A 24,360-nucleotide genomic window follows, 5' to 3' on the forward strand; every position below is an offset into this window, starting at 1 on the left:
GGCAATGGAGTTTTGCATATACACAGAATGAGCTAAACAGTAAGCAGTCAGCTTGCAGGCTACTCTCACTACCAATTTCCTATCTAGCCCTGCTACCCAGGGGACGCTTCTACAGCGCACTGACTAAGTCCCTGAATCTATAACCTATCACAGGAAAGCACCGGTGCCACTCACAGTTCTACAGATTCTCCTGGGTACAATAAGATGCAGTCTGGATCCAGGTCCGGTCGCTTGCTTGGCTGTCTTTCTCTGGTCACAACAGATGCAGATCTCCACCTAGTTCCAGCTCTGGCAGGAAGGATCCGGCTTGTACTGGTCTCTACACACACAGTGAAGTCCTCTGTGTGCAGCTCCACAGCTGTCAGGAAAAACTCAGCTAATATAGCCTCCTGCTGGTCCAATCTTTTACTGTTATCTCTCAGCAGTCCATCTCTCCTTGTTATCTTAGAAAGGCCCCAGCAACTTCTATACAGGCCATGAAAAACTTCTTAACTCTTTCTTAGCATCTGGCCAGCACAACTCAGGTTCCTGTTTAGTCACAGTGGCCTCTGGTGGCTGGAGGGAAACATGACAGTCTGCATAGATATAAGTGCTGGAAATGCTGCTGGTTGATTCAGGGCTGCCTCTTACATGTACTTCTCGCTTATCTCCTGATTCTCGTTCATCTTCCTCCTTTATATTCCATACTTTTTATTCTTGCTGCATCAACCTGTCAATCTTTACACATATGATGATGATAAACACAGATTAAGGTCTATGAAAACCAGAACTTTCCTGGGCAGGTATATAAATATTATCACAGCCTTCATCCATCATTTCTCTGAATTTCCGACATTTCATTTTGTTGCATTCATGTACAGTGACTTGCAATTTCTAAATTAAACATTGTTTAGTCTCCTGTTATTTGATAGTGCACATTATCCCCGTCTTCTTGTCAAGGTCCTTGATTTATTTGCTTATTTCTATGATCCAGGGAATGACAGTGGACTGGCACGCTTCCATTGTCATGCATAAACTGTGGTGCTGAAAATGACTGTTCTTCCATCTTTAGCTGCTCTATCTATCCACTATCTATCTATCTATCTATCTATCTATCTATCTATCTATCCTTATGTAGATGATAGAGAGATGGAAACAACGATTGATTGAGATAGATAGATAGATAGATAGATAGATAGATAGATAGATAGATAGATGGATAGTAGAAAGAAAGAATTCTTTATTTTGAAATCCGTGAAATTCTTTTAAAATGGCATCCAATATTCCAGAAAGTCAGTTAATCCTGTATAGCACAGATCTGCAATATTTTATGGAGTTTTCACAGGACCTAATTCTCATGTTTTATATACTTTTTACAACAGAGAAAGTCTAGCAATCTAATGTCTATTAGCTCCCATTGGTGTACTGTCTGATTAACAGTTAACAGTGTATCTATCATTTACATAGAAATACACAGGACAGTAGTTAGACAGTAGATAGATAGATAGATAGATAGATAGATATTTACAGCAGTTGATGTGGACCCACTTTGTCAACCAGCAGATCTGACTTTTGCCTACTCCTAAAAGCATTATCCTGGCAGTCCCTGGTTTTAACCCCTGTACAGGGATCTCTGCTGGAGAAGAACCACCAGGCTGTTAACTCTTGGAGTAGTCTCTGTTCAGTAGACTGCTGAACCAAGGCAAAACCCTAGTCAGGGACAGGCAGAGGTCAGGGCAGGCAGAGTAACAGCAATCCAATAAACAGTCCCAGGTTGGGGCAGGCAGCAAAAAGTCAATACAGAGGTCAGGCACAGGCCAGGCAGATGAAGGTCTGGAGCTGGGCAGAAGTCAGTACACAAGCAGACAAATGAATGTAACACACCTTTGCAGTAACTACTGTAGCAAGCTAGGAACCTATTTCTTAGGCACCCACCACTGGTTAAGGATGCCTATAACCCTTAGCAAGGTCTGTCATAGGCTAATGCAAATTACGGTGTGCTCACCCGACAGGCAATGGAAAGCCAAGCGCTAAGAGAAGGACAACATCCTGCACAGCCAAGAGAGCAGGGAAGCATTCCGGCAGCCTGCCTGCCAGATAGGAGGAGGGCGTTTGCAGGAACAGAGCACTCAGCAGTGACAGAGCAGGTGAACAGAATGGTATCTGTGCCTGCGAGAGAGAGCGATGGTGTGACGGACATGGGACACCGACATAATATAAATAGCGCACTTGTGACTTGTTACTTTGTCCGACAATAAAGTAGTAGTAACTGAATGACATTGCTGATAATCAAGAAAATAAAAATGTAAACCTATGCATGGCAAATATATTTTAAACATATCATATTTCCTCCATTACAGGCATGGTCAACTTCAGTGAGGTCACTGGTTATCCTTTAATTCAGCACTGGACCGTACGATCTGTTATGTATCATGTTCGGCTCAACCAACCAACTGTCTCCCAAGGTAAAGCCTTCATCATAGCCTCCATCTCCAATCACAGCATTAAGCTCTGTGTAGTCGATTAATCCGTATAGCAATAGATTAAAATCTTTGGGCTCAGCACATGTTGTGGACAGTTTAATGAATGATACATTCTCCCCATATCCTGTCTGATACAAAATATGAAAAATCGGAATCGATAGCCTAGGGTAGTAATGGGCTAAAGAGACATATTTTTTTTTCTATCTATGGCTCATGTACATGGCCGACTGTTAAAAAGTCTTTCACTGAATATGAGGGATATTTATCCATTTATGATCAGCAGGTAGGAGTATCCATGAGGTAAGGGGAGCTTTGAATATCTAGCCACACCCTTTCCTAATCTCTGGGTCATTAATCAGGTAACAATTATTCATATGAACCCTTCATTGGCCCATGTAAAAATGTCAGCAATCAGAAGTAAAAGGAGCAAACGCTCATTTGATAGCTTATGAGATCTTTTATGTGGGCCTGTGTACAGTGGAGGAGAAGTATGAGACAGATGTGTACTGCTTGAGGTCGACGATGGACCTATGGGCATTGCAATGATCATGGCATGTATAGACTACTGGGAAGCTGTTAATAATAAGAAGCTGGTACTACTTTCAAGATTAGCAGTAGCATCTAGAGATTATAACCATACTGTTTTAGATAATGGACCAAAGTGTTCTCTGGAGAGGCAGAAATATTGCCCACAGGATGTACCCATTTCTCTTTTCTATTTTTCTCCGTTACTTCCTTTTGGGGGAGAGGACCCATCATTTTGCTTACTGAAGGTAACAACTGCTACCCTCGCTGTTCATGAAGGGACTGGCACTATATCTTAATGCTGTATAAATACAATGTCTGGTAGAGGGGGATAGAACCAAAGTTTAGGAGACTGCTAGGAAAGTTGTTCCAGTCTGGATAGGAAGAAGCCAGGCAGTATATTCCAGACAGAAGTGGCAGCAGGAGTGTCTGTAGAGCAAGACAAGAAGCGCCATCCACCAAATGACTACTGCCTAAACCAGGGAGCAAGGATGGTGCAGAGAGGCAAACAGAGAGTCACCCAAGCCAAAAAAACAACCGCAATCTGTGTACTAACACCATAATAGAGCAGTTGACCGCTATGGGGATTGGCACAATATCAGTGTGAGTCAGCTAACTAAAAGGGTACCTGGTATAAGAGCTGTTAGACTATAAGGTAGAGGAGTTTATAGACCATCTTAGATTGCTGTGGTTTTCCCTGACATATCATCCACGTAGATCACCATCCACCTGCATCATTACATATCTCGGGCAGAAAATAGGCTAAAATCATCACTGTCTCTATAAATGCATCAGTCAACACATTTACAGTATATTCAAAAACTGATAGAATGATACTGTCCCTCAGGAATTTTTGAAAGGCCCATTTACATGGCATTTATCAGGAACAGACCATTCATCCTCGATGATTTTCTGTTCATCAGAGTGGGTGAGAACAGCATTTACATGCAGCAATCATCTCCTCTGTATGAGGACGAGCGATCACCTTTATGATCTCTCTTCCCCATATAGAATTGTTGCTTTTGGGCAGATCCCTGTTCACACAGCACAATCTACTGATGATGATTTTGGAAAACTCATCATGTTTCCACCCAATGAATGGGTCGATTATCAGGAACGAGCGTTCGTACAAACTTTCATTCCAGATAATCCCCCCCGATAATTGTCCCATGTAAAGGGACCTTAAGACAATAATACTGATCATTTTAACGGAACACTACCATCAAAAATTTTGTAGCCGACAGAGTTACATTGGCATGGGATCTTTAGGATAAGGTGCGGAGCTTACTCAGCATTCTTCTGAGAAATTGTCGATATGTCCGTGAGAGTAGAGTGATAGCTCAGGAATAAATAATGATTCCTCTGCCGTGACCACAGCTGACCTGCCGGAGCTGAGGCTTTGTAGATGGTGCAAGTTCATCATACCTTGACCAATTTGAATATTATTTCACAAGATATAAAAATAATGCATTCCTGATAGAGTAATCCTAAAACCACAATCAGTGAGAGAAAATGTCAAAGCCGCTAATTGGTTCAGCCCTGCCTGCTTATGTCATGTAACCTGGCCTGCTAAGACTTCTTGATGAGGACGTGAGTTATTTGATGCAGTAATCCCAGTCATTAAAATTGACCTTATGTTCCTGGATGCGGGAAAGCAAAAATATCACGAAGAAAAGGGCTGATCAATGGTAACATATTTATACGAGTAAGAAAACATGTTAGCCTTATTTTTCTACAGATATAACTTTTGTAGAAGCCTTAATGAGTTGTTTGTACCAAAATAAAGGGAAACAAAGTCAATTCTTGATAGGCTTATATGCGTTGCCTTTTCTGTGCCTTTTCAACAAATTTAATTCTATATAAATGTATTGAACATTTATAAAATAAAAACAGTTGATTTTCTTAAAAAGCAATAATTCTGTATATTATACTGCTGCCAACAGTATAGATATATAACCTGCCCGACTACACTTATTAATAAAATCCACTATAGGGAGAATGAACTTTCTCATTCTAATGTTGCTTCCTTTGATGTCTACGGAAGAGTTTCCTAGACATGATGTGTGACCTGGGCAAAGGTCATTGTGCAGAGAAGAGAGTAAATAGGCTGTGATATCATCTATTGTGAATGAAGGATCCTGTGTTATCTATAAATCAATGTTACCATTGACAGGTGAGTCTGCTTTTTTTATGCTCATGGGCACAGGTCCAGATGACAGGGGTTGACAACTTTAGGGCCAGACAACCTCTTACATTTTTTTACCATCGCATTATATACTGCTTGTTTCCAGGGGTTATGACCACTTTGCAATTCAGCAACAGTGGCCATGCTTGCACACTATGGAAAAAAGTGCCAGTTTCTCTGGTGACCAGGACCGTGGGAATGTCAGCATTTTTTCCTACAGTATGCAAGCACGGCCACTGTTGCTGGATTGTTTGGTGGTCGTAACCCATGGAAACAAGCAGTGTATAATGTGATGGAAAAATGAATGAAGCCAGCAAAGGAGGCAATATGGACAATCACAATACATTAGTAATTGCCTTGTATTAACTTTGTCTACATGATAAATGACAATTTGCTGACGTGAGACAATTCCTTTAAGCAACATTATAAAAAAATATTTTAAAAATTGAAAGAGGTTGTATGGCGCTGGAGTCGACAACTAGTGTTGGGCGAGCATGCTCGGCCAAACACCATTTTGACTCGAGCATCGGGTGCTCGAGTCTCCTCACTGTAATGCCGTAGCCATGTTGGTTACTGGCATTACAGTGTTTGGCTGGCCAAAACGCGTCATCGGGTGCTATATAGCACCCGATGACACATGGCTCGGATCAGTCTTAAACAGGGAGAGCTGCAGCAGAAGGGACAGATAGTGTAGGGACAGGAATTGTTTACTGTTGAAAGTTGTCAGAGACCCAAAAGTTCTTTAAAGGACTATTGTTTTATCCGGCTGCAATATATATTATTAGCGCAACCTGCGCTAAATTGCTTGCAATTATTTGGCTGCTGCTGACAGTGACACAACCTCTGCTACATCTGTTGTGTTACATTTGTGCATCCTAAATATCTGTGACATTCAGCGCAATTGTTTGGCCGCTGATGGCAGCGACATTACCTGCGCTACATCTCCTGTATAACGTTTGCGCATCCTAAATATCTGTGACATTCAGTGTAATTTTGAGCATACACTTACAAAACCTGCAATATTGAATGTGTGACATAATGTCACTGCGGACGGGGAACTCAGACACACAGATAAACCAACGACCAGGCTCTAGGCGAGAAGCAGGGGAAGGGTCACCTCCTAGCTAAACCCTGACCTCTTTACCTGCACTGCTCAGCCCACATTCAGACCTTGATGGTAGGAGTGAAGTGTCCACGTGCCTGGGCTAAAACACCCTAGATTCCCTGAGATGGTGAAAAGGGGAAAAGGGGCAGCCTGCTCACACAGAACCTGGATGGGAAAAATGACACAAACACAACCTAGACAGCAATCAACAAAAACTGAAACCACACTTATCTTTTCTGAGCTGGAACAGACAACCTTCCTTCCTTGCTTCCAAGGCCAGACTGATTTCTTTAACCCGCTGAGAACACTGGACTAGAGTGATATTTAAACCAATGACCCCACCCAGTGCACCTGATGGGAGGCGGGTCCAGCACGACTCCAAAACAAAACAAAACTAAACACGTGCTGCTATTCTGGCCGACCTCCGCACATAGTCAGAGCAGGGCATGACACATACTTGCAAGCATATATACCATTTAATATGCTCAAGGTGAGCAGTAAGGGACATGGAAGTGGCCATGCTGCTGATGGTGCACGCAGAGGCCATGGCCATGGGCGTGGTGAAACTGTGCCTGCTGCCAGAGCACAAAAAACATATTCATCCACGATACCTAGCTTCATGTCCCAGTTTGCAGTGCGGTGCAGGACACCACTCTCAAAGTCACTCTACTATTATCAGCGTAACCATCCCACTTCTGTGTCTACTGAAACGCTCGCTGCTCACAATGAAGGCGGACACTTTGCATGTGGAAGAGGTGGAAATGGGGGAAGACAGTACACAGGGTGAGAGCCAGACCATCCTCAGTTCGTCTTCTCAGCGCAAATTGGACGATGATGAGGAGGAGGAGGAGCAGGAGACGGTTGCCTCCGCTACAGAGGGTAGTACCCATAGCAGGTTTATTCCATCTTTTCAGCGTGGATGGGCCGAAGAGGAGAAAGAGGATAAGGAGATTGAGAGTCATCCTCCTGATGAGGACAGCGAAGTCTTGTCTATTGGGACTCTGGGACACATGGCTGACTTTATGTTATGCTGCCTTTCCCGTGACTCTCGCGTTGTACGCATTTTGGCCAACATCGCTTACTGGTTGTTCACCCTTCTCGACCCACGCTACAAAGAGAACTTCTCATCTCTCATTCCTGTGGTGGAGAGGACTAGCAAAATGGTGCAATACCAGAAGGTCTTTGTGGAAGAATTGCTCCAAAAATTTCCAGTTGGCGGCAGGGTACATAGTTCCTTGGCCAACCGAGGAGTGGGGACGAGGGGAACACACAGCAGTTCCAACAGAGGCAGGGCAACACTCTCCAAGGCCTGGGACAGTTTCATGACAGCCCGCCAGCACCCTCACCCTGATGCGCGGCCTAGTGTCACAAGTAGGGAAAAGTTTTGGAAGATGGTGAAGGAGTACGTAGCAGACCGTGTCAGCGTTCTCAGTGATCCCTCTGTGGCTTACAACAATTGGGTGTCGAAGCTGGACACATGGCACGAACTGGCACTCTACACCTTGGTGGTGCTGGCCACCAGCATTTTGTCAGAGCGGGTATTTAGTGCTGCTGGTGCCATAATAACTGATACACGCATCCGCCTGTCAACTGAAAATGCTGACAGGTTGACTCTTATGAAAATTAACAAGGCCTGAATTGTCCCTGACTTTTCCACTCCACCAGAGGAAAGCGGCTGAACATAAAGGCACTTTAAATGGGGCTTTTATGGTGCATTGAATACACTGTATTCCCATGCACCCCTTCCACCACAAAAAAGGGTATATGGTTCAATCTTTCTTTTCTTATCCTCGTCCTCCTCCATCATATCAACATGCTTATTACACTGCTCTCGCTCCTAATGTTTTAGAGGGTCACCAGAAGGCCCTCGCCCATAATGTTTTAAATGGCCAGATCAGCAGCAGGCCCTCGCCCATAATGTTTTAGAGGGTCAGCTCAGCAGCAGACCCTCACCCCTAATGTTTTAGATGGTCAGATCAGCAGACCCTCACCCCTAATGTTTTACATGGTTAGATCAGCAGCAGGCCCTCGCCCCTAATGTTTTAGAGGGTCACCAGCAGGCCCTTGCTCCTAATGTTGTTGAGGGTCACCAGCAGGCCCCTGCTCCTAATGTTTTTGAGGGTCACCAGCAGGCCATCAATCATAATTTTTCAAGGCTGTGTATGATGCCCTCCTTTATGTGTAATAAAGTGTGTATTGGAGTGCCGGTTGCTTGTAATTTTTGGCGGCCCTTTCACTTAGTGCATAGGCTTTATGAGTGTAGGAGTCCCACTACCTAAACAATTGTACCACAATGTGAATGAGGCCCTCCTTTATGTGTTAATCAGGTTGTATCGGAGTGCCTCTGCCTTGTAATTTTTGGCAGCACTTGCACTTAATATACAAATAAATATATAGAAAAGAATGTTTTCTAACAATTTTTCCTCTAAAATCAATTTTATCTTCAGTTTTGTGCGTATTATTGTCAGTCTGTAAAAGTGGCGTACTACTCGGACAACATGGTTCCCAGCAGCGACCTGGGAGTCCAAGATCCATCCAGACATCCTCCCCATGCTGTTCCTGAACCATTTCAGTTGTGTTTCCATCAATTTCTGACCTTTTCCTGTGAGACAGACACACACTCCCCTCTTCAGAGCAGGGGGTGCCTGGTTTAATTCTCTGGTTCTCCCATTGACTTCAATTGTGTTTTAATGCTCTGTAGAGCACCCGAGCATCCCAAAGTGTTCTACTCGAGCACCCGAGCACTTTGATGCTCGATCAACACTATCGACAACCCCTCTCATCTGGACCTGTGCCTCTGAGCATAAAAAAAGCTGATTCACCTGTCCACGGTGACATTTATATATAGATAACACAGGATCCTTCATTCACGATAGATGATATCACAGCCTATCTACCCTCTTCCCTGCACAATGACCTTTGCCCAGGTCACACATCATGTCTAGAAAACTGTTCCATTGACATCAATGAACATTTTCAGTGATGTGAAGTGATGGAAAAAATTAAACAAGCCAGCAAAGGAAGCAATATGGACAATCACAATACATTAGTTAGTGCCTTGTATTAACTTTCTCTATATAATATTTGCCATTTGTTTAAATTCCCTCAGTTGAACCTGAAAAGTGGAGGCGCAGGCAGTGTCCGGAACTGAGGGCATCAGCCTCAAATGTTTCACTGGGCATGCGCCGAGCCCAGTGACGGTTTCATCCTCTGCTGGAAGATCGCGGCGAGATTTGTCAGTGACACTGAAGACAAGGGTGGACGGGGTTCCCTGCTATTAGTGATATAGTGGGGGGGGACAACCGCGCTGCTGGGGGCGTAGAGTATGAGTCGAGGAGAGGCGTGCTTGAGCTCTGCTGGAGGGCGGGCCTGGGCACTCAATGGGGGTGTTTTTGAGCCCCTTTGAACAAAAATAACGCCCCTCTGGGCACCTTACTAGCTCATTTTTTTCAAGATAGAAACCAAGCAGCAAGTGAAAAAAAAAGCACATCTGGAAAGGAGGTAGTAAGTGCTACAAGACAATAGTTTAATGGTGATGATTCTGGTGACAGATTCCCATTAAGTGAAAAAATACCTTTAATTATGTAAAAAACTGAAACAAATATGCTCATGTCAACTATTCAAATATGGAACATGCATTTTAAAATTCAACATATTGGGGGAGAGATTTATTAAACTAGTGTAAAGTAGAACTGGCTCTATTGGAGAATGAAAGGTGAAAACTGAGCCAGTTGTACTTTACACCAAGTTTGATAAATCTCCCCCATTGACTTTTATGGGCTTAATAGGGTACTAATATGGATCTGTTGATATATGCAATGTATTGAAAAAGCATCATGCACGTCCTCCATAGACATCAATTAACAGCCTACAGTTATTAAGCATAGTGCTGTTAATAGCAGCTCAGGCAAGATGGCTGCCCCCATGATCATGTACAGAAAAAAATAAAATAAAAAATACAATGAGAAAATAATTAATGAGAAAAAAAGGAAATTATATTTTAATATAATAAGCCCTATATATTTTTTTTATTTCTTGCTGTATGACAGTTATTTGTTTCTTGGAACATTTTGAAAATCTTTGAGAAGAGATCATTCATAATTGTATCTTAGTGCGTCTATCTGCTCTGGGTTTCATCTACTGTTGATTGTGAACATATGATCTTCAGACACTCAAAGGTTTCGGCTAGTTTCACATCTGCGGCAGCGCTATCTGGCAGGCTGTTCAGGCAGAGAACAGCCTGACGGAGTTCTTAGAATCTGGAATTGCCGGATATTGCTTCCTGTTCGCAGGACCCCATTGACCCCATCTATAAATATGTTGAAAATCAGCCGGACAAAAACAGCTGCAAGCAACATTTTTTTGTACAGCCGATTCCCGGCATTCTATGCCAGAACATACTGCTGGAGAGCACAGCCGCAGATGTGAAAGAAGCCTAACATATCACATTTATTTTCCCCATTTATTGAATTCTCCTTCAGAAATAATTTACAAATCAGATCACACTGTAAAATTGTAGTTTGTGTCAAACCTTTCCTTGTTTGCTTTATTTCAAAGTGTCAGAATGTTGTTGGAAAAGGTCAGTTGTATCATTTTTACATACCGCAAATATACAGAGCGAGTAATACAAATTCCATCCAAACAATCTTATCAGCATCATTAAGGACTAGAAGATCCCAGGAGGTATTACAGTAATGTACTGTAAAGCTTCTGTACGCCTGCAGGAAATTCTCAGTGGTCCCTTAGGTTTCCAGAAAAGTTCCAAACGCACATGTAATCTTGAATTTTCAGGGACCAATCTAATCTAGGTTCTCAACCTGCAGAATTCAGGTTTCGTCATACCAGCAGAAAATCGCAATTAAATGCACTGATCGATATTTCACATGACAAAAAACAATGGTGCCCAACCAAGCCTATTGACTTACTATGGGTGCTCCATGGTGTCTGGTATTTTACCAAAAAAGAACACAGACTGCTGAGCTACTTTTCTCAGCATATTTAATGGAGGCTCTTAACAATGTCTCCATCGCAAATGCAAACACAGTCTAAGGTAAAAGCTTGGGTTGTAAGATGTACAGAGGGTACCATAGGATATAATTAAGGATGAGCGAATCAAATCTGATGATTTGAAATTCTACCCCAATTTCCGAAAAAGAACAGATTCTAACGAACCCCAAATTTTTGTGATTTGTTGAGAGAGACTAAATTTTCCCAGTGAGCTTTTGGTGGTAGCCTCAAACTGTTCAATCTGTGCTTTTTCATAACAAGATTTTTCCCCGATGGTAGGCTCACACTTTTCAATCAGTGCTTTTTCATATTAAGATTTTTTTTGTCAATTGCTGTGCTTGTGTTCCCACATACTGTAATTCTTCTTTGGGAAAGAGACATGCAGGCTACTCTCCTTTCCAAAACTAAAGGAAAACTGAGCATGTCCTACTAGGAACCCAGCTCTTTAACAGAGCTGAGTAAAGAAGATTTGCTTGGCTGTCCGAGAAGCTTTGGCTTGGGTAACATTTCTAAATAAAGAGGGCCCGAGTATGCATGAGGAGTATTCCAAGCCAGTCAACACTCCTCTGGGTTTCTGCATTAAACTTAACACATCTTACTTCTGCTGGCATGCATGACAGGCTAAAAAGCTATTTTGAATAAAATTTGAATATCTTTCTCAAAAACCCATAGTTTTGTTGCCTGGTCTACAATACTCAGCACTAGTGTTGAGCAAATTGAGGTATCCAAAGTGGACTTCAATCCCAATTTCAGAAAAAATTTGATTCGCCACAAAGCCAAATTACCCTGCGCTTCGTGGTCACAAATAAATTTTTCCTCAAATATAGGATACGCTGAGTGGCATAGATGGTGCGATCAGCGTTAAACATGGCATCTGAGGGGTTAATTGACAGGTGGCGGCATAACCGGCGTTCCCCGTCATTGCGCCCACTCCATACAATGAAAAGTGATTTGTGACAAAGTAATTCGTAACAAATGGAATTTCTCGTAGAAGTTCGGCAAAGCGGCCAAATTGAATTTTTCAAATCTTTGCTCATCTCTACTCAGCAGACATACTCCATATACTAAGCATTCTCCAAAATCAAAAAGAGTACTACCCCAGAAAATGCATACATATTGCCAGAGTTCTCTGTCTCCTACTTTCAGGGCAATTGGAGCATTTTTGGTTTGGGTGGGCTTTTGAAAAAAATCTGCAAATCAGACCAAAAATGCAAGTGTGTGTGTGTGTGTGTGTGTGTCTCTCTCTCTCTCTCTCATATATATATATATATATATATATATATATATATATATATATATATGTAGATAAATAGAATATGAAATTCAGATGATTGCTGCTCTCCTTGTGTAATAGGAGAGCAGTTTTAATGGATTAATGGTAGGGGTCCAAATGACTGAAGACAGAGCTGAAAAGCTGTACTCTCTTAAAGAAGTTGTATTGTTTACAAAAACCCATTTACATATATTCTGTTCAGTATCCTCAACTGGCAAGAGTGGAGAGCAGGTACAAAGATCTGGAGGACTTGTCCTGCCCTGCATTTTAATGAGTTTGAATGAGTATTGTGCTTTACTCCCTCTGTGGTGGTGCTGCAGGAAAACTGAACACTTTTTTTTTTAAAGTCTTTACTTTTATTTTCCAAGACAAAAACGGACTAACAATAAGCCTCAAAACCAAAGTCACTCAAAATTGTAATGCATCGCGACATTAGCTTGTACATCGAGAACAGGATATTTTTCATAAGACTGGTCAGTAACGTAAACATATTTATGCCCTCTTCACAACCCAATGTCTTTGACTTCATAGATGTAACTCACAAACACTCACACATTCACACCCGCCGCAAGCTCCAAAACTGAACACTTCATGCCAAGTCCCCCCTCAGGTACCAGCAGATCTATGGAGGCCCAGCAGGGGAACACCTAATGACTTGCTTATTGTTAAAGGATTCAGCTAAAATATAGGGATCATTCAATGCACAGAAGCCCTTAGAACCGACTGAATCAATCATCAGAATGACTTGTTCCTCAGGTCAATATAAAACGTGTACTCCTCTTTTGTCAAAGATAACTCTAAAATTGACTTGAATTAGTTGAGATCAGATGACCTATGTAAAACTTCCCAGGTGACTGATATTTCTGCATAGTGAGCAGACATTGAAAGGTCTGACTAAGGACAAATCTGTTACTCAGGGATTAAGCTAGTCCTAAGTATAGCAGTTTATTATTGACTGTACTGGATTTGTATAACAAGGTTAAATTGCAAATACTCCAAAAGGTGTTAGTGACTTTTGGCAAAGCTCTTCTAATTATATTGTGGAGGGGTTCTGCAACAGAGAGACAATTTTATCACTTATCATACATTTTAATGTAGTTTTTATACTTTAATGATGTTTTCTTTTAAACATTGTTTTTCCATCAGCCTTCACTCATGTTCTTCATGCTCTTGATGGAGCTACGTCCCGACTAGAATTCATGCCTCTGTTAGAACAGTTTGGGAACCATTACATTCAGGAGGCGGTATATGGATTTGAGGAAACCTGCTCTATCTGGTATCCCAACCGGCAAGTGCAAAGACAACTCTGGCTTGAATTTGAAGATATAAGCAAAGGTAAGAGATATCCTAACTGCTCTGTAGCCTTTCCTCTAACACATTTGTACCTCACCTTTACTTTCTAGTTAATTCTTCATTTCTCTAACCTCCTGCCTTTCTCTAACCTTAACTCTCCATCTATCGCCCAACAATACATATCAAAATACTGATAATGGTACAAAGCTGTCGACAACCTGTCTCCTTCGTAAATCTCTACTTCTTCTTTCCTACCTAATTGTAATGTCCGGTCCTCATAAGAACTTTTCTGTTCTTCTCTCGTCTGATCCTCACATATCATCATCTCTAACATTTCTCCACTGCATCCTCCAAACTCTTAAACTCAACATCCAAACATAGTCTCTCACCTATCAAACTTTCAAAAACAACCTGATTGCTCAACTCTTCAGAAAGCTTACAAACTACATTAACCAACCCAGTACAACTGTAGAAACATATGGGGACATTATTTTAAGTTTTAAGCCACTATTGTGTGGTAAAAAAAACTTTGGAAATTTGGTGCACACCATATTGGCAATATAATTTCTGACTTTTTGAGCTTCTCAACATTTCAGAAAATGGAAGAGGCTTAATGGAAGGATCTGACCTATCATGGTCTGATAGATTTACTATAACTTGGGTCAGAAAGTGGCATAAGATAAGTCTACACCCCTGACTGGAGTAGATTTGAATTTCTGGCACACTGAGTTGCAGAGATGAACCTAAGTTATTAAGAGACATCTTCTCCAGTGCACAGGAAATCAAGACTGGGAACACCAGTCTTGATCTCCCCCATTTTCACCCCTCAACCACTGTCTCTTTCGCTTGTAGATTGTGGGAAAGGCTTTCTATTTTCGTGCAAAATGACTAGACTCCAAAAGTGATGGTGACAGCTATCCATCTGACATATAGCTAAAATGTGAAGCTGCAATGTATCCCACTGTATTGGCCTATACAAGCCTTCCCCTCCCCCCCCCCCCCCCCATAGCAACACCCTGCTATCCTTCAATTCTAAGCTCCCTGTTTCCCCTCACTCACCGCAGCCCTTCTCCTCCCATCAGATGTGAGTGTGCTTTGTCTGGAGTTTCTCCCTCTGGCTCTGGCCCACAGTTTGACCCCCATGCACCCTTCCAGAATACAGATTCTCTTTCCTGAACTTGAGTTGCTTTTTATCTCTACCTAAGGAAGCTCCAGAGATAAACGTTCATATATAGACAGTTACTTCACTGGAGATTCCTGATGTATACTTTTAGCAGAGACCTCTGCCCCATAGGTCCTAGGTGCATTTGGCCCCATCGTCTTAAAAAAAAGTATACATTTCACATACAGTATATGTCTTTTACTAGATACCACTGAATGAAATAGCATTAGCTGCGACGCTATGTCATCCCTTTTCTTTAGTAGTATACTAATATTTACAGGCCAGACAGAAACCAAAAAGACACTCTTTTGGCCAACATCTGATTAAGGCTACATTCACATGACCGTATGTGAATTGCGGACCCCCCCAAAAAAACGATGACGTTCCGTATGGCATCTGTTCTTTTTGCGGATCCATTGTAACAATGCCTATCCTTGTCAACAAAATGGACAAGAATAGGACATGTTCTATGTTTTTTGAAGGGCCACAGAACGGACATATGGATGCGGAAAGCACACGGTGTGCTGTCCGCATTTTTTGCGGACCCATTGAAATGAATGGATCCGCATGCTATCCACAAAACAAACAGAACGGACACGGAAACAAAATACGTTTGTGTGAATGTAGCCTAAAGGGGTTTTCCAAGTGTTTTTACTGATGGCCTATCCACTGTATACGTCATCAGTGTCTGATTGGTGGGGGTCCAACACCAAAGACCCCCGATGATCAGCTTTTCGTAGGCCCCATGACGTCACGTTTATGGGTCACATGGCCCAGGCGCAGCTCTGCCCCATTGAAGTGAATGGGGCTGGGTTCCAAGCACAGCCGTTATACATTGTACAGTGCTATGCATGGTGAGCAGAGAGAAGGCCGCAGTCCTACTGTGAGCGCCGGTGCCTTTTCAAACAGCTGATTGGTGGGCGTCCGACAACTGGATAGGTCATCAGTAAAAATACACTTTGAAAACCCCTTTAATGTAATCATATGGACACATTTATCATGTACACCAGGGGCATTTGTGGCTTAAAAGTTAAATGGGCATCACAAACACAATGCAGACCAAGCCAAATCATGACTAAGTTAGGGCATGTTCAAATGGGAAAATTAAAATTTAGAAGAATCCAATGTGTGTTCGCTGTGGAAACCAGGGTAGAAATCTGAGGATGAACCACCGATTTCTGCTACAACTTTGTAGTCTTTCCTGGCATTGATCCAACCACAGACTAACCATACTCAGTGGGGCTAATGTGAATACGAATATCCCTTTTCTGCATGTATTTCGCATGGGATTCCTCATGAAGAAGAGACATGTTCCTTCTTGATTTAGACTTCATGTCCACATATATTTGGAAAAAATGGGACATAGATTTAGCTGTGATTTTGGTGCAGAGTACGTACCAAAATCCAAGCGAAATTAAAGCCACTCTAACATATCCCTAGACAATGAACACCTCATTGTGTGCTGTTACCTAAGCCATATTTAATGGGTTTATCTCATTAGTAATGTAAAATAAAAATCAGATATCATATAGTCATCAACCAGCTCTGTACCTGACATGGATCCAGAGATCTGCCCATTCATTGCTGCAAGATTTTTTTCAAGCTGGCAGCTCAGTGGGCTTGCCCTTTCTCGGGGAACCTATCCTTTTTTCTGCAGCTGATGGCAGTTAAAGGATGGAACTGAGCATGTATGTCAGCCTCAGTGGGCTGGTCACAGAATTTAGAAAAAGGGACAAACAGCAGGTGGCGCTATACAGAGAAATTCAGTGAGTATATCAGTGGCTATACTATATAATTACGTGCAATTACAAAAGTATTCGGATCTACTGTAGATGCTGGTTTAAAAATTTAGAATATTTTTCATTGGACAACCCCTTTAAATCTATTCAAAAAAGTATAACTCACCTCACACCCATCAAATAGTATAGTAAGTTTACACTGTGTATGCATAGTCCCATTTTTGCAGCACGGGAAGGCAGTCTTCAGAATCTTGCCATTACATTGCTGTATAATGCAACAATTTGATTGCTAAGCAAAAAAAAAAAAAACTGTGAAAATGTCTTGCCGTGGCTGGCAATAGTCATAACAATCAATAATTAGCCCACATAGCGAGAATCATTGGAATTTTATTGGATATGTCTCAAATTTTTTGCACACCATTGAGTGTAATTGTGTAACCCTGACTTGTCTCTAGCGGTCGGACCAGTCACAAGGGAATTGATTGAAAGCTACAGTTAGTATACCGGTTATGGATTTTCAATATACTGTCAAGGTAGTATGATATTGTTTTAGTGGTTAATTAGATTGCGTATCGAACACTTGGTTTATGTGGTGGAAAATATATTGAATTGTTGATTACTTTCAGGTAAATGTTTCTGTACAGCGATGGATAGCATGATACATATTTCTTCATTGGTTACATGCAGTATCGTAATTGAGTCCCTCGGGCCCACCAGAGAAAATGCTTCAGGGCGCGCTCCGTCCATCTATGCAGAACATACACATACACTTTTAATTGCACACTAAACTATTTCATGGGACATACTGTATCATCAATAAGGTCTAAGGCTACTTTCATACTTGCGTTGTTGTTTTCCAGAATTGAGATCCTGCAGAAGACATCAATACTGGAAAAAAAAAAATCTGTTTAGTCCTCATGCATTCTGAATGTAAAGAGATCCATTCAGGATGCATCAGGACGTCTTACATTCTGGCAGCATTCCGTTTTGTGACCGGACACAAAGTTGCGGTTTGTGTCCGGTCATAAAAATGGAAAAAAATGGATCCGTCACTGTAAGGCAATTAGGAGCGTAAAAAAACAGATCCGTCACCGATTGACTTTCAATGTATCAATTTTTTTCTGTTTTTTTCTCCGTTTTTTTTTTCCTAACCGAACGAATGCATCCTGATGTGCAAAATGAAAACGCATCCATTTAATTCCAGTATTGAGATCCTCTGCCGGATCTCAATACCAGAATTAACAATGCAAGCATGAAAGTAGCCTAATAGGTTATTGGTGAATCAGTCCAGAAATAGAGGCTCATTGCAAGTCATTGGCTCAGATCCAAATGGGGATGGGGTTATGGGGTTGGTTACATCTTTCAAATAATTTTTAGTATAGGGTAAATGAGATTACGTTGGAATCATCATCATTCAAGCATCTTTGGTAAACAAACCTACAAAACCTTTTAAAGGGGTGACCTGGGTATGAATTTTTATCTTTCCCTGTGTATACCCTGCCAGGCCCTGCAACTTACTAATGCACCCAGAGATCGGGAGCTGATACCGGCATGCATTGCCAAATTACCTCCCCAACTTCACCATATAAATGCAACATTCCAGCACAAAGTATCTCTCCAACAGCGCCAAATAAATACCACCATGAAGTACAAAAGAGCCAGCATTATTGTTCCCTGACAACCCCTCCCCCACTGACAGCAGCATTGTCCCCATTTAAATGTCTTGCAGGAAAGGGGCAGTGAGGATGGAGTTGGAGGGAGATAGCCTTCTGGTAGAAGGTAGAATGAAGTGGGTAAAACAAGTTGTGATGTCACAGGTCACATGTTGCCGATGGTCAGATAGCAAGAGGTATAATAGATGCAGTGTATACAGATATATAGTATACACAGCACTGTTCTGATATGTGAGGTATGAGGTATGAATTATACTTCATACCTCACATTTCAGTACACTGCTGTATATACTATATATCTGTACTAACGATATCTATTATACATAGTACCTCACATATCAGTACACTACTGTATATACTATATATCTGTACACAGTGTATCTATTATACCTCGTACCTCACATATCAGTACACCACTTGATATACTTTATATCTGTACAGACTGCATGTATTATACCTTATATCTCACATATCAGTACACTACTGTATATACTATATATCTGTACACAGTGTATCTATTATACTTTGTACCTAACATATCAGTACACTGCTGGATATACTTTATATCTGTACAGACTGCATGTATTATACCTTATATCTCACATATCAGTACACTGCTGTATATACTATATATCTGTACACAGTGTATCTATTATACCTTATATCTCACATATCAGTACACTGCTGTATATACTTTATATCTGTACAGACTGCATGTATTATACCTTATATCTCACATATCAGTACACTGCTGTATATACTTTATATCTGTACAGACTGCATGTATTATACCTTATATCTCACATATCAGTACACTGCTGGATATACTTTATATCTGTACAGACTGCATGTATTATACCTTATAGCTCACATATCAGTACACTGCTGTATATACTATATACCTGTACAAACTGCCCATAGCAACCAATCAGATTCTTCCTTTCATTTCCCAAAGGAGCTGTCCAAAATGAAAGGTGGAATCTAATTGGTTGCTATGGGAAACTAAGCCAGTTCTACTTTACACCAGTTTGATAAATGACTCCCATAGTATATACAGCAGTGTACTCATGTGAGAGGTACAAGGTAGAATAGATGCAGGGTGTACAGATATATGTGGACATTTATACACTGTGTGAGGTACATGAGGTACTGGGAGTTGTAGCTGTCTGCTGTATTATATATGAGTGAGACATAAAGTATTCAGTTATAATGTGGCACTTTTGAGGTATAAGAATCAATGAGGCTTGAGGTACTACTTCTGAGTAAAAACAGGGAAGGGGTGGGGACAAATGAAGAGAAAAGGAAGGACCCCTTTTACCATTTCATTCTAGTCTCAATTGAGGGTTTCGAAGTGCTTCCCCATGCTGTTGGGTGTTGAAGGACCTGTGATGATGTCATCACAGGTGTGGACAGATGCACCTTTCTAGACTGGGAACTGCACCATTCTCTGCATTTACTAGACGGTGTGGTCTGCCTCCATTAGCGATACGCCATTGGTTGCAGATTATTTACGCCCACAACCCAGAAGTTTGGGTTGTAAACAATAAAGCGCAGCAGGAGCATGGAGATCGAAGTGATGACTTGCGAAAAATTGACAGGTACACTTTTATGCTCTGTAGAAGGGTAGATGAGGTTTACACAATTCAATGAGATTTTTTTAGGATCCCGTAAAACCCCTTTTAAATATATTGGCTTATGCTGGGTTTAGTTATAGGAGGTGAAGAGGCAGCAGTCGTACCTAGGCCCTGGTGTCTTCGGTCTCCCTCCTTTCCACCTATGCTATTTGGGTAGGAATCATTGTTATAAAAGACACATTGTAGGTGGGGATACTGGCATTGTGACCCAGAAGCTTTGAGTCACGCCTATGGCTGAGAACATTCATGTAGTCTTTAATACAGGATTAGGAAAAATAAGGCTCTATTTCATGCCACGTAATGTCATTTTTGTCCTTGCTGTGTGAACTGATTTTTTTAACAGAGATATCAAATTGTTGGGTTTTACTGGAGCATTAATTGTTTCTTTTGTTCTTCTCGATGCCTTCTGAAGATACGTATCTATTTGTTCAGCTGAGTCCTTATCTATAATGAAAAACAGCAAGGGGGCCAGTAATAATTGCAATCTTAACAGTGGTTGTACTCCACAGATAATAGTTAGGATCAAACGAGGGAAAAGAGACATTTCCGGCCAGGCGTGCTAAGCTAACCCTTCATCTGTTCGCCTCCTCACAAGCAAAAAATAGAACTACAGAGCTTGGTGCAGATTTACAGAGACTTTGCCATTTTCAATGGTCACCAACAGGGGTGTAGCTTGAAGCACTTTGGCCTTGGTCAAAAAGTAACAAAGCCTAACTACCATTGATTTTATCGACTGTAGTAAATGAAGATTTCATCATGCTATTTATAATTAAATAATCACTAAAAGAATTATTCATTTGTGTAGTGAGGCAGCCTCGTCTAGTGTAAATCAGATCTTTGATGTGAACTTGAATCTTCTTATTGTCTACTTCTCTGGGGATGGCTGGAGGTCAGTGGTCACAATAATGGTTATTACAATTAAAGGGGCCATCCAACCTTTGAAAAATAGCAGCAGTAAATGTTATAAAATGCCCAAAAACCCAATACTCACCTATGCAATCCTTCTAGTGAAGAAGCTCCAGCAGCCCAGTTCTTTTTTACAAGTGGCAAGTACATGACCGGTGCAGTCAATTTGTGGTTTTTATATACAATAGTAGTACCTTCATCACTCAGCAATGGAGGCATCTGCCACAGCTTACTTTCACATCTATGCTGTACCATAACACCATCCTGGTCATAGCAGTTCTATGGAATGACAGCACTAGAGTCATAGTAGTACCCCCACTCCACCTGGAAGCTATTTTCCAATGATTCCAGCCTAAATAGTCAGCATGGACTGTAATAGTGCCAACACAGAACTGCCCACACCATTGTTTTACCCGAATTAACCATAATCTTGTGCCCGTCACATAGTAGTGCCCATGAAATGATTCCAATCACGTAACAGTGCCAGCAGAATTTTTGTGCCTATACACCCAGAGAATTACATGCACAAATATGCCACTTGGATTAGCTGCATAATACAACACACGTATCTCCTGCATGGTTTTGGGTTGTCCTCACATGTAAGAGGTTAATCTTAAAGGGGTTGTCCTACGAAAAACATTCTACATTTTTCAAAACAACACCTGGATCTTAATAGTCTCGTAATTTCATGTAATAAAAATTTTTGTATAGCCATTGAGTTATTCAATCCTGCCCACTGAGGTGGAAGCGCATGCTCAGTTCAATCTTTCAGCTGCTGCCAGAAGGCTATGCTCCTGAGAAAGCGCTCACCCCCTAAGCTGCCATTTTGAAATAAATCTAGCAGAACAATTGAAGCAATGAATGAGAGATCTCTGGATCCATGTGAGGTACAGGGCTGGTTCTAAGTTTGCCAGAAAAAGACTGTTGTGTATTATATGGTATTGGATGTTCATATTTTGCATTAATCATGGATGCAATTAATAATTTAAAAAAAAATGCAATTGAAAAAGTTGCCCAGCTTATTATAAAAATCCTCCAAAGCCAGCAATTGTCATAAAATGATAAAAGAACATTTACTTACCTATCTCATCCACCACCACTTCCAGTGCTGCTCCGATCCTACTTGACACTGCATCCTTGATTTTATTATCTTGGCCTATATACCCCAGACACCACATCATGGCTTCAGCATGGCTGCCAACTGTCCCGAATTTGCCGAGACTGTCCCTGATTTTCAGAGACAGTCCCAGCAAATTTGCACTGTCCTTGGCCGAACGCTAATGCAAATCCCATCCATAAATAGATGTTTCTGGGCGGGTCTGGGACATTCCTAGGGTGGGGCTTATATGCCCCGATTTTACTAAATCTAAAATGCTGGTTAGTATTCTTCTGGGGTATTCAGCACAAGACCACTTAAGCCAGTTATTGACTGCAATCATGGGCATATGACCACTGCAGCCAAAGTCCAGTGAGGAGAATTGGAGGGCCAACCCTGGAAGTGGATGATGAAATGGGTGAGTATATATTTTATTATAATGGTATGACAATTGCTGCCTTGGGCAATCTTTTTTAAGAAGTCGGACAACCTCTTTAAACCAATGAGATGTTAGAAAAAAAAAAGACAATTCTTTGTTCTTCTGCACACATTTCTTGTTTATGGAGGCATTTTTCAGTACTTTAGTCGAGTTTCGTATGCTGATTGTCATGCACTGGACAGACCATTGAGGCACCATGTACAAAACCCAAGTGATTTGCAGTACATATTATGCTTGCCACATAACAGCGGTTTACAGTGGTAGGTTAATTGACTTCCCAGAAACTTGGCCTTAGTAGCAGGTGCTTGTAGGGAAATTGAATTGAAAGCTTCAACTGAGAGGTGAATAACTACAGTGGCGCCCGGCACTGAATTTGAAAAAAGGTTGTATTAATAATTCAAACTATGTATGATTGAACAGAGTCAGTATGGAGCTATGTGGTATAGACAGATGTACTATACTGAATTTATTGAGAAACAGAGAAATAAATAATACAAACCGGATTCCAAAAAAGTGTGGACACTAAACAAATTGTGAATAAAAACTGAATGCAATGATGTGGAGATGGCAAATGTCAATATTTTATTTGTAATAGAACGTAGATGACAGATCAAACGTTTAATCCGAGTAAATGTATCATTTTAAAGGAAAAATACGTTGATTCCAATTTTCACGGTGTCAACAAATCCCCAAAAAGTTGGGACAAGTAGCAATAAGAGGCTGGAAAAAGTAAATTTGAGCATAACGAAGAGCTGGAAGACCAATTAACACTAATTAGGTCAATTGGCAACATGATTGGGTATAAAAAGAGCTTCTCAGAGTGGCAGTGTCTCTCAGAAGTCAAGATGGGTAGAGGATCACCAATTCCCACAATGTTGCACACAAAGATAGTGGAGCAATATCAGAAAGGTGTTACCCAGCGAAAAATTGCAAAGACTTTGCATCTATCATCATCAACATCATCCGAAGATTCAGAGAATCTGGAACAATCTCTGTGCGTAAGGGTCAAGGCTGTAAAACCATACTGGATGCCCGTGATCTCGGGGCCCTTAAACGACACTGCACCACAAACAGGAATGCTACTGTAAAGGAAATCACAGAATGGGCTCAGGAATACTTCCAGAAACCATTGTCAGTGAACACAATCCACCGTGCCATCCGCCGTTGCCAGCTGAAACTCTACAGTGCAAAGAAGAAGCCATTTCTAAGCAAGATCCACAAGCTCAGGCGTTTTCACTGGGCCAGGGATCATTTAAAATGGAGTGTGGCAAAATGGAAGACTGTTCTGTGGTCAGACGAGTCACGATTCGAAGTTCTTTTAGGAAATCTGGGACGCCATGTCATCCGGACCAAAGAGGACAAGGACAACCCAAGTTGTTATCAACGCTCAGTTCAGAAGCCTGCATCTCTGATGGTATGGGGTTGCATGAGTGCGTGTGGCATGGGCAGCTTGCATGTCTGGAAAGGCACCATCAATGCAGAAAAATATATTCAGGTTCTAGAACAACATATGCTCCCATCCAGACGTCATCTCTTTCAGGGAAGACCCTGCATTTTTCAACAAGATAATGCCAGACCACATTCTGCATCAATCACAACATCATGGCTGCGTAGGAGAAGGATCCGGGTACTGAAATGGCCAGTCTGCAGTCCAGATCTTTCACCTATAGAGAACATTTGGCGCATCATAAAGAGGAAGGTGCAACAAAGAAGGCCCAAGACGATTGAACAGTTAGAGGCCTGTATTAGACAAGAATGGGAGAGCATTCCTATTTCTAAACTTGAGAAACTGGTCTCCTCGGTCCCCAGACGTCTGTTGAGTGTTGTAAGAAGAAGGGGAGATGCCACACAGTGGTGAAAA

General features: G+C 41.5%; 1 protein-coding gene across 1 annotated transcript in view; it reads left to right on the forward strand.

Annotated features, from left to right (window-relative positions):
• Nucleotides 1-24,360, forward strand: part of ASTN1 (astrotactin 1) — a 519,295-nt gene that overhangs the window by 457,236 nt on the left and 37,699 nt on the right. The window contains exons 15-16 of the mRNA XM_040408285.1: nt 2,340-2,444; nt 13,704-13,892. Coding sequence (XP_040264219.1) covers nt 2,340-2,444; nt 13,704-13,892 — 294 coding nt within the window. The remainder of the gene's footprint in view (nt 1-2,339; nt 2,445-13,703; nt 13,893-24,360) is intronic.

The sequence above is a fragment of the Bufo bufo genome, chromosome 9, assembly GCF_905171765.1.
Source record: "Bufo bufo chromosome 9, aBufBuf1.1, whole genome shotgun sequence".
Classification (NCBI taxonomy): Eukaryota; Metazoa; Chordata; class Amphibia; order Anura; family Bufonidae; genus Bufo; species Bufo bufo.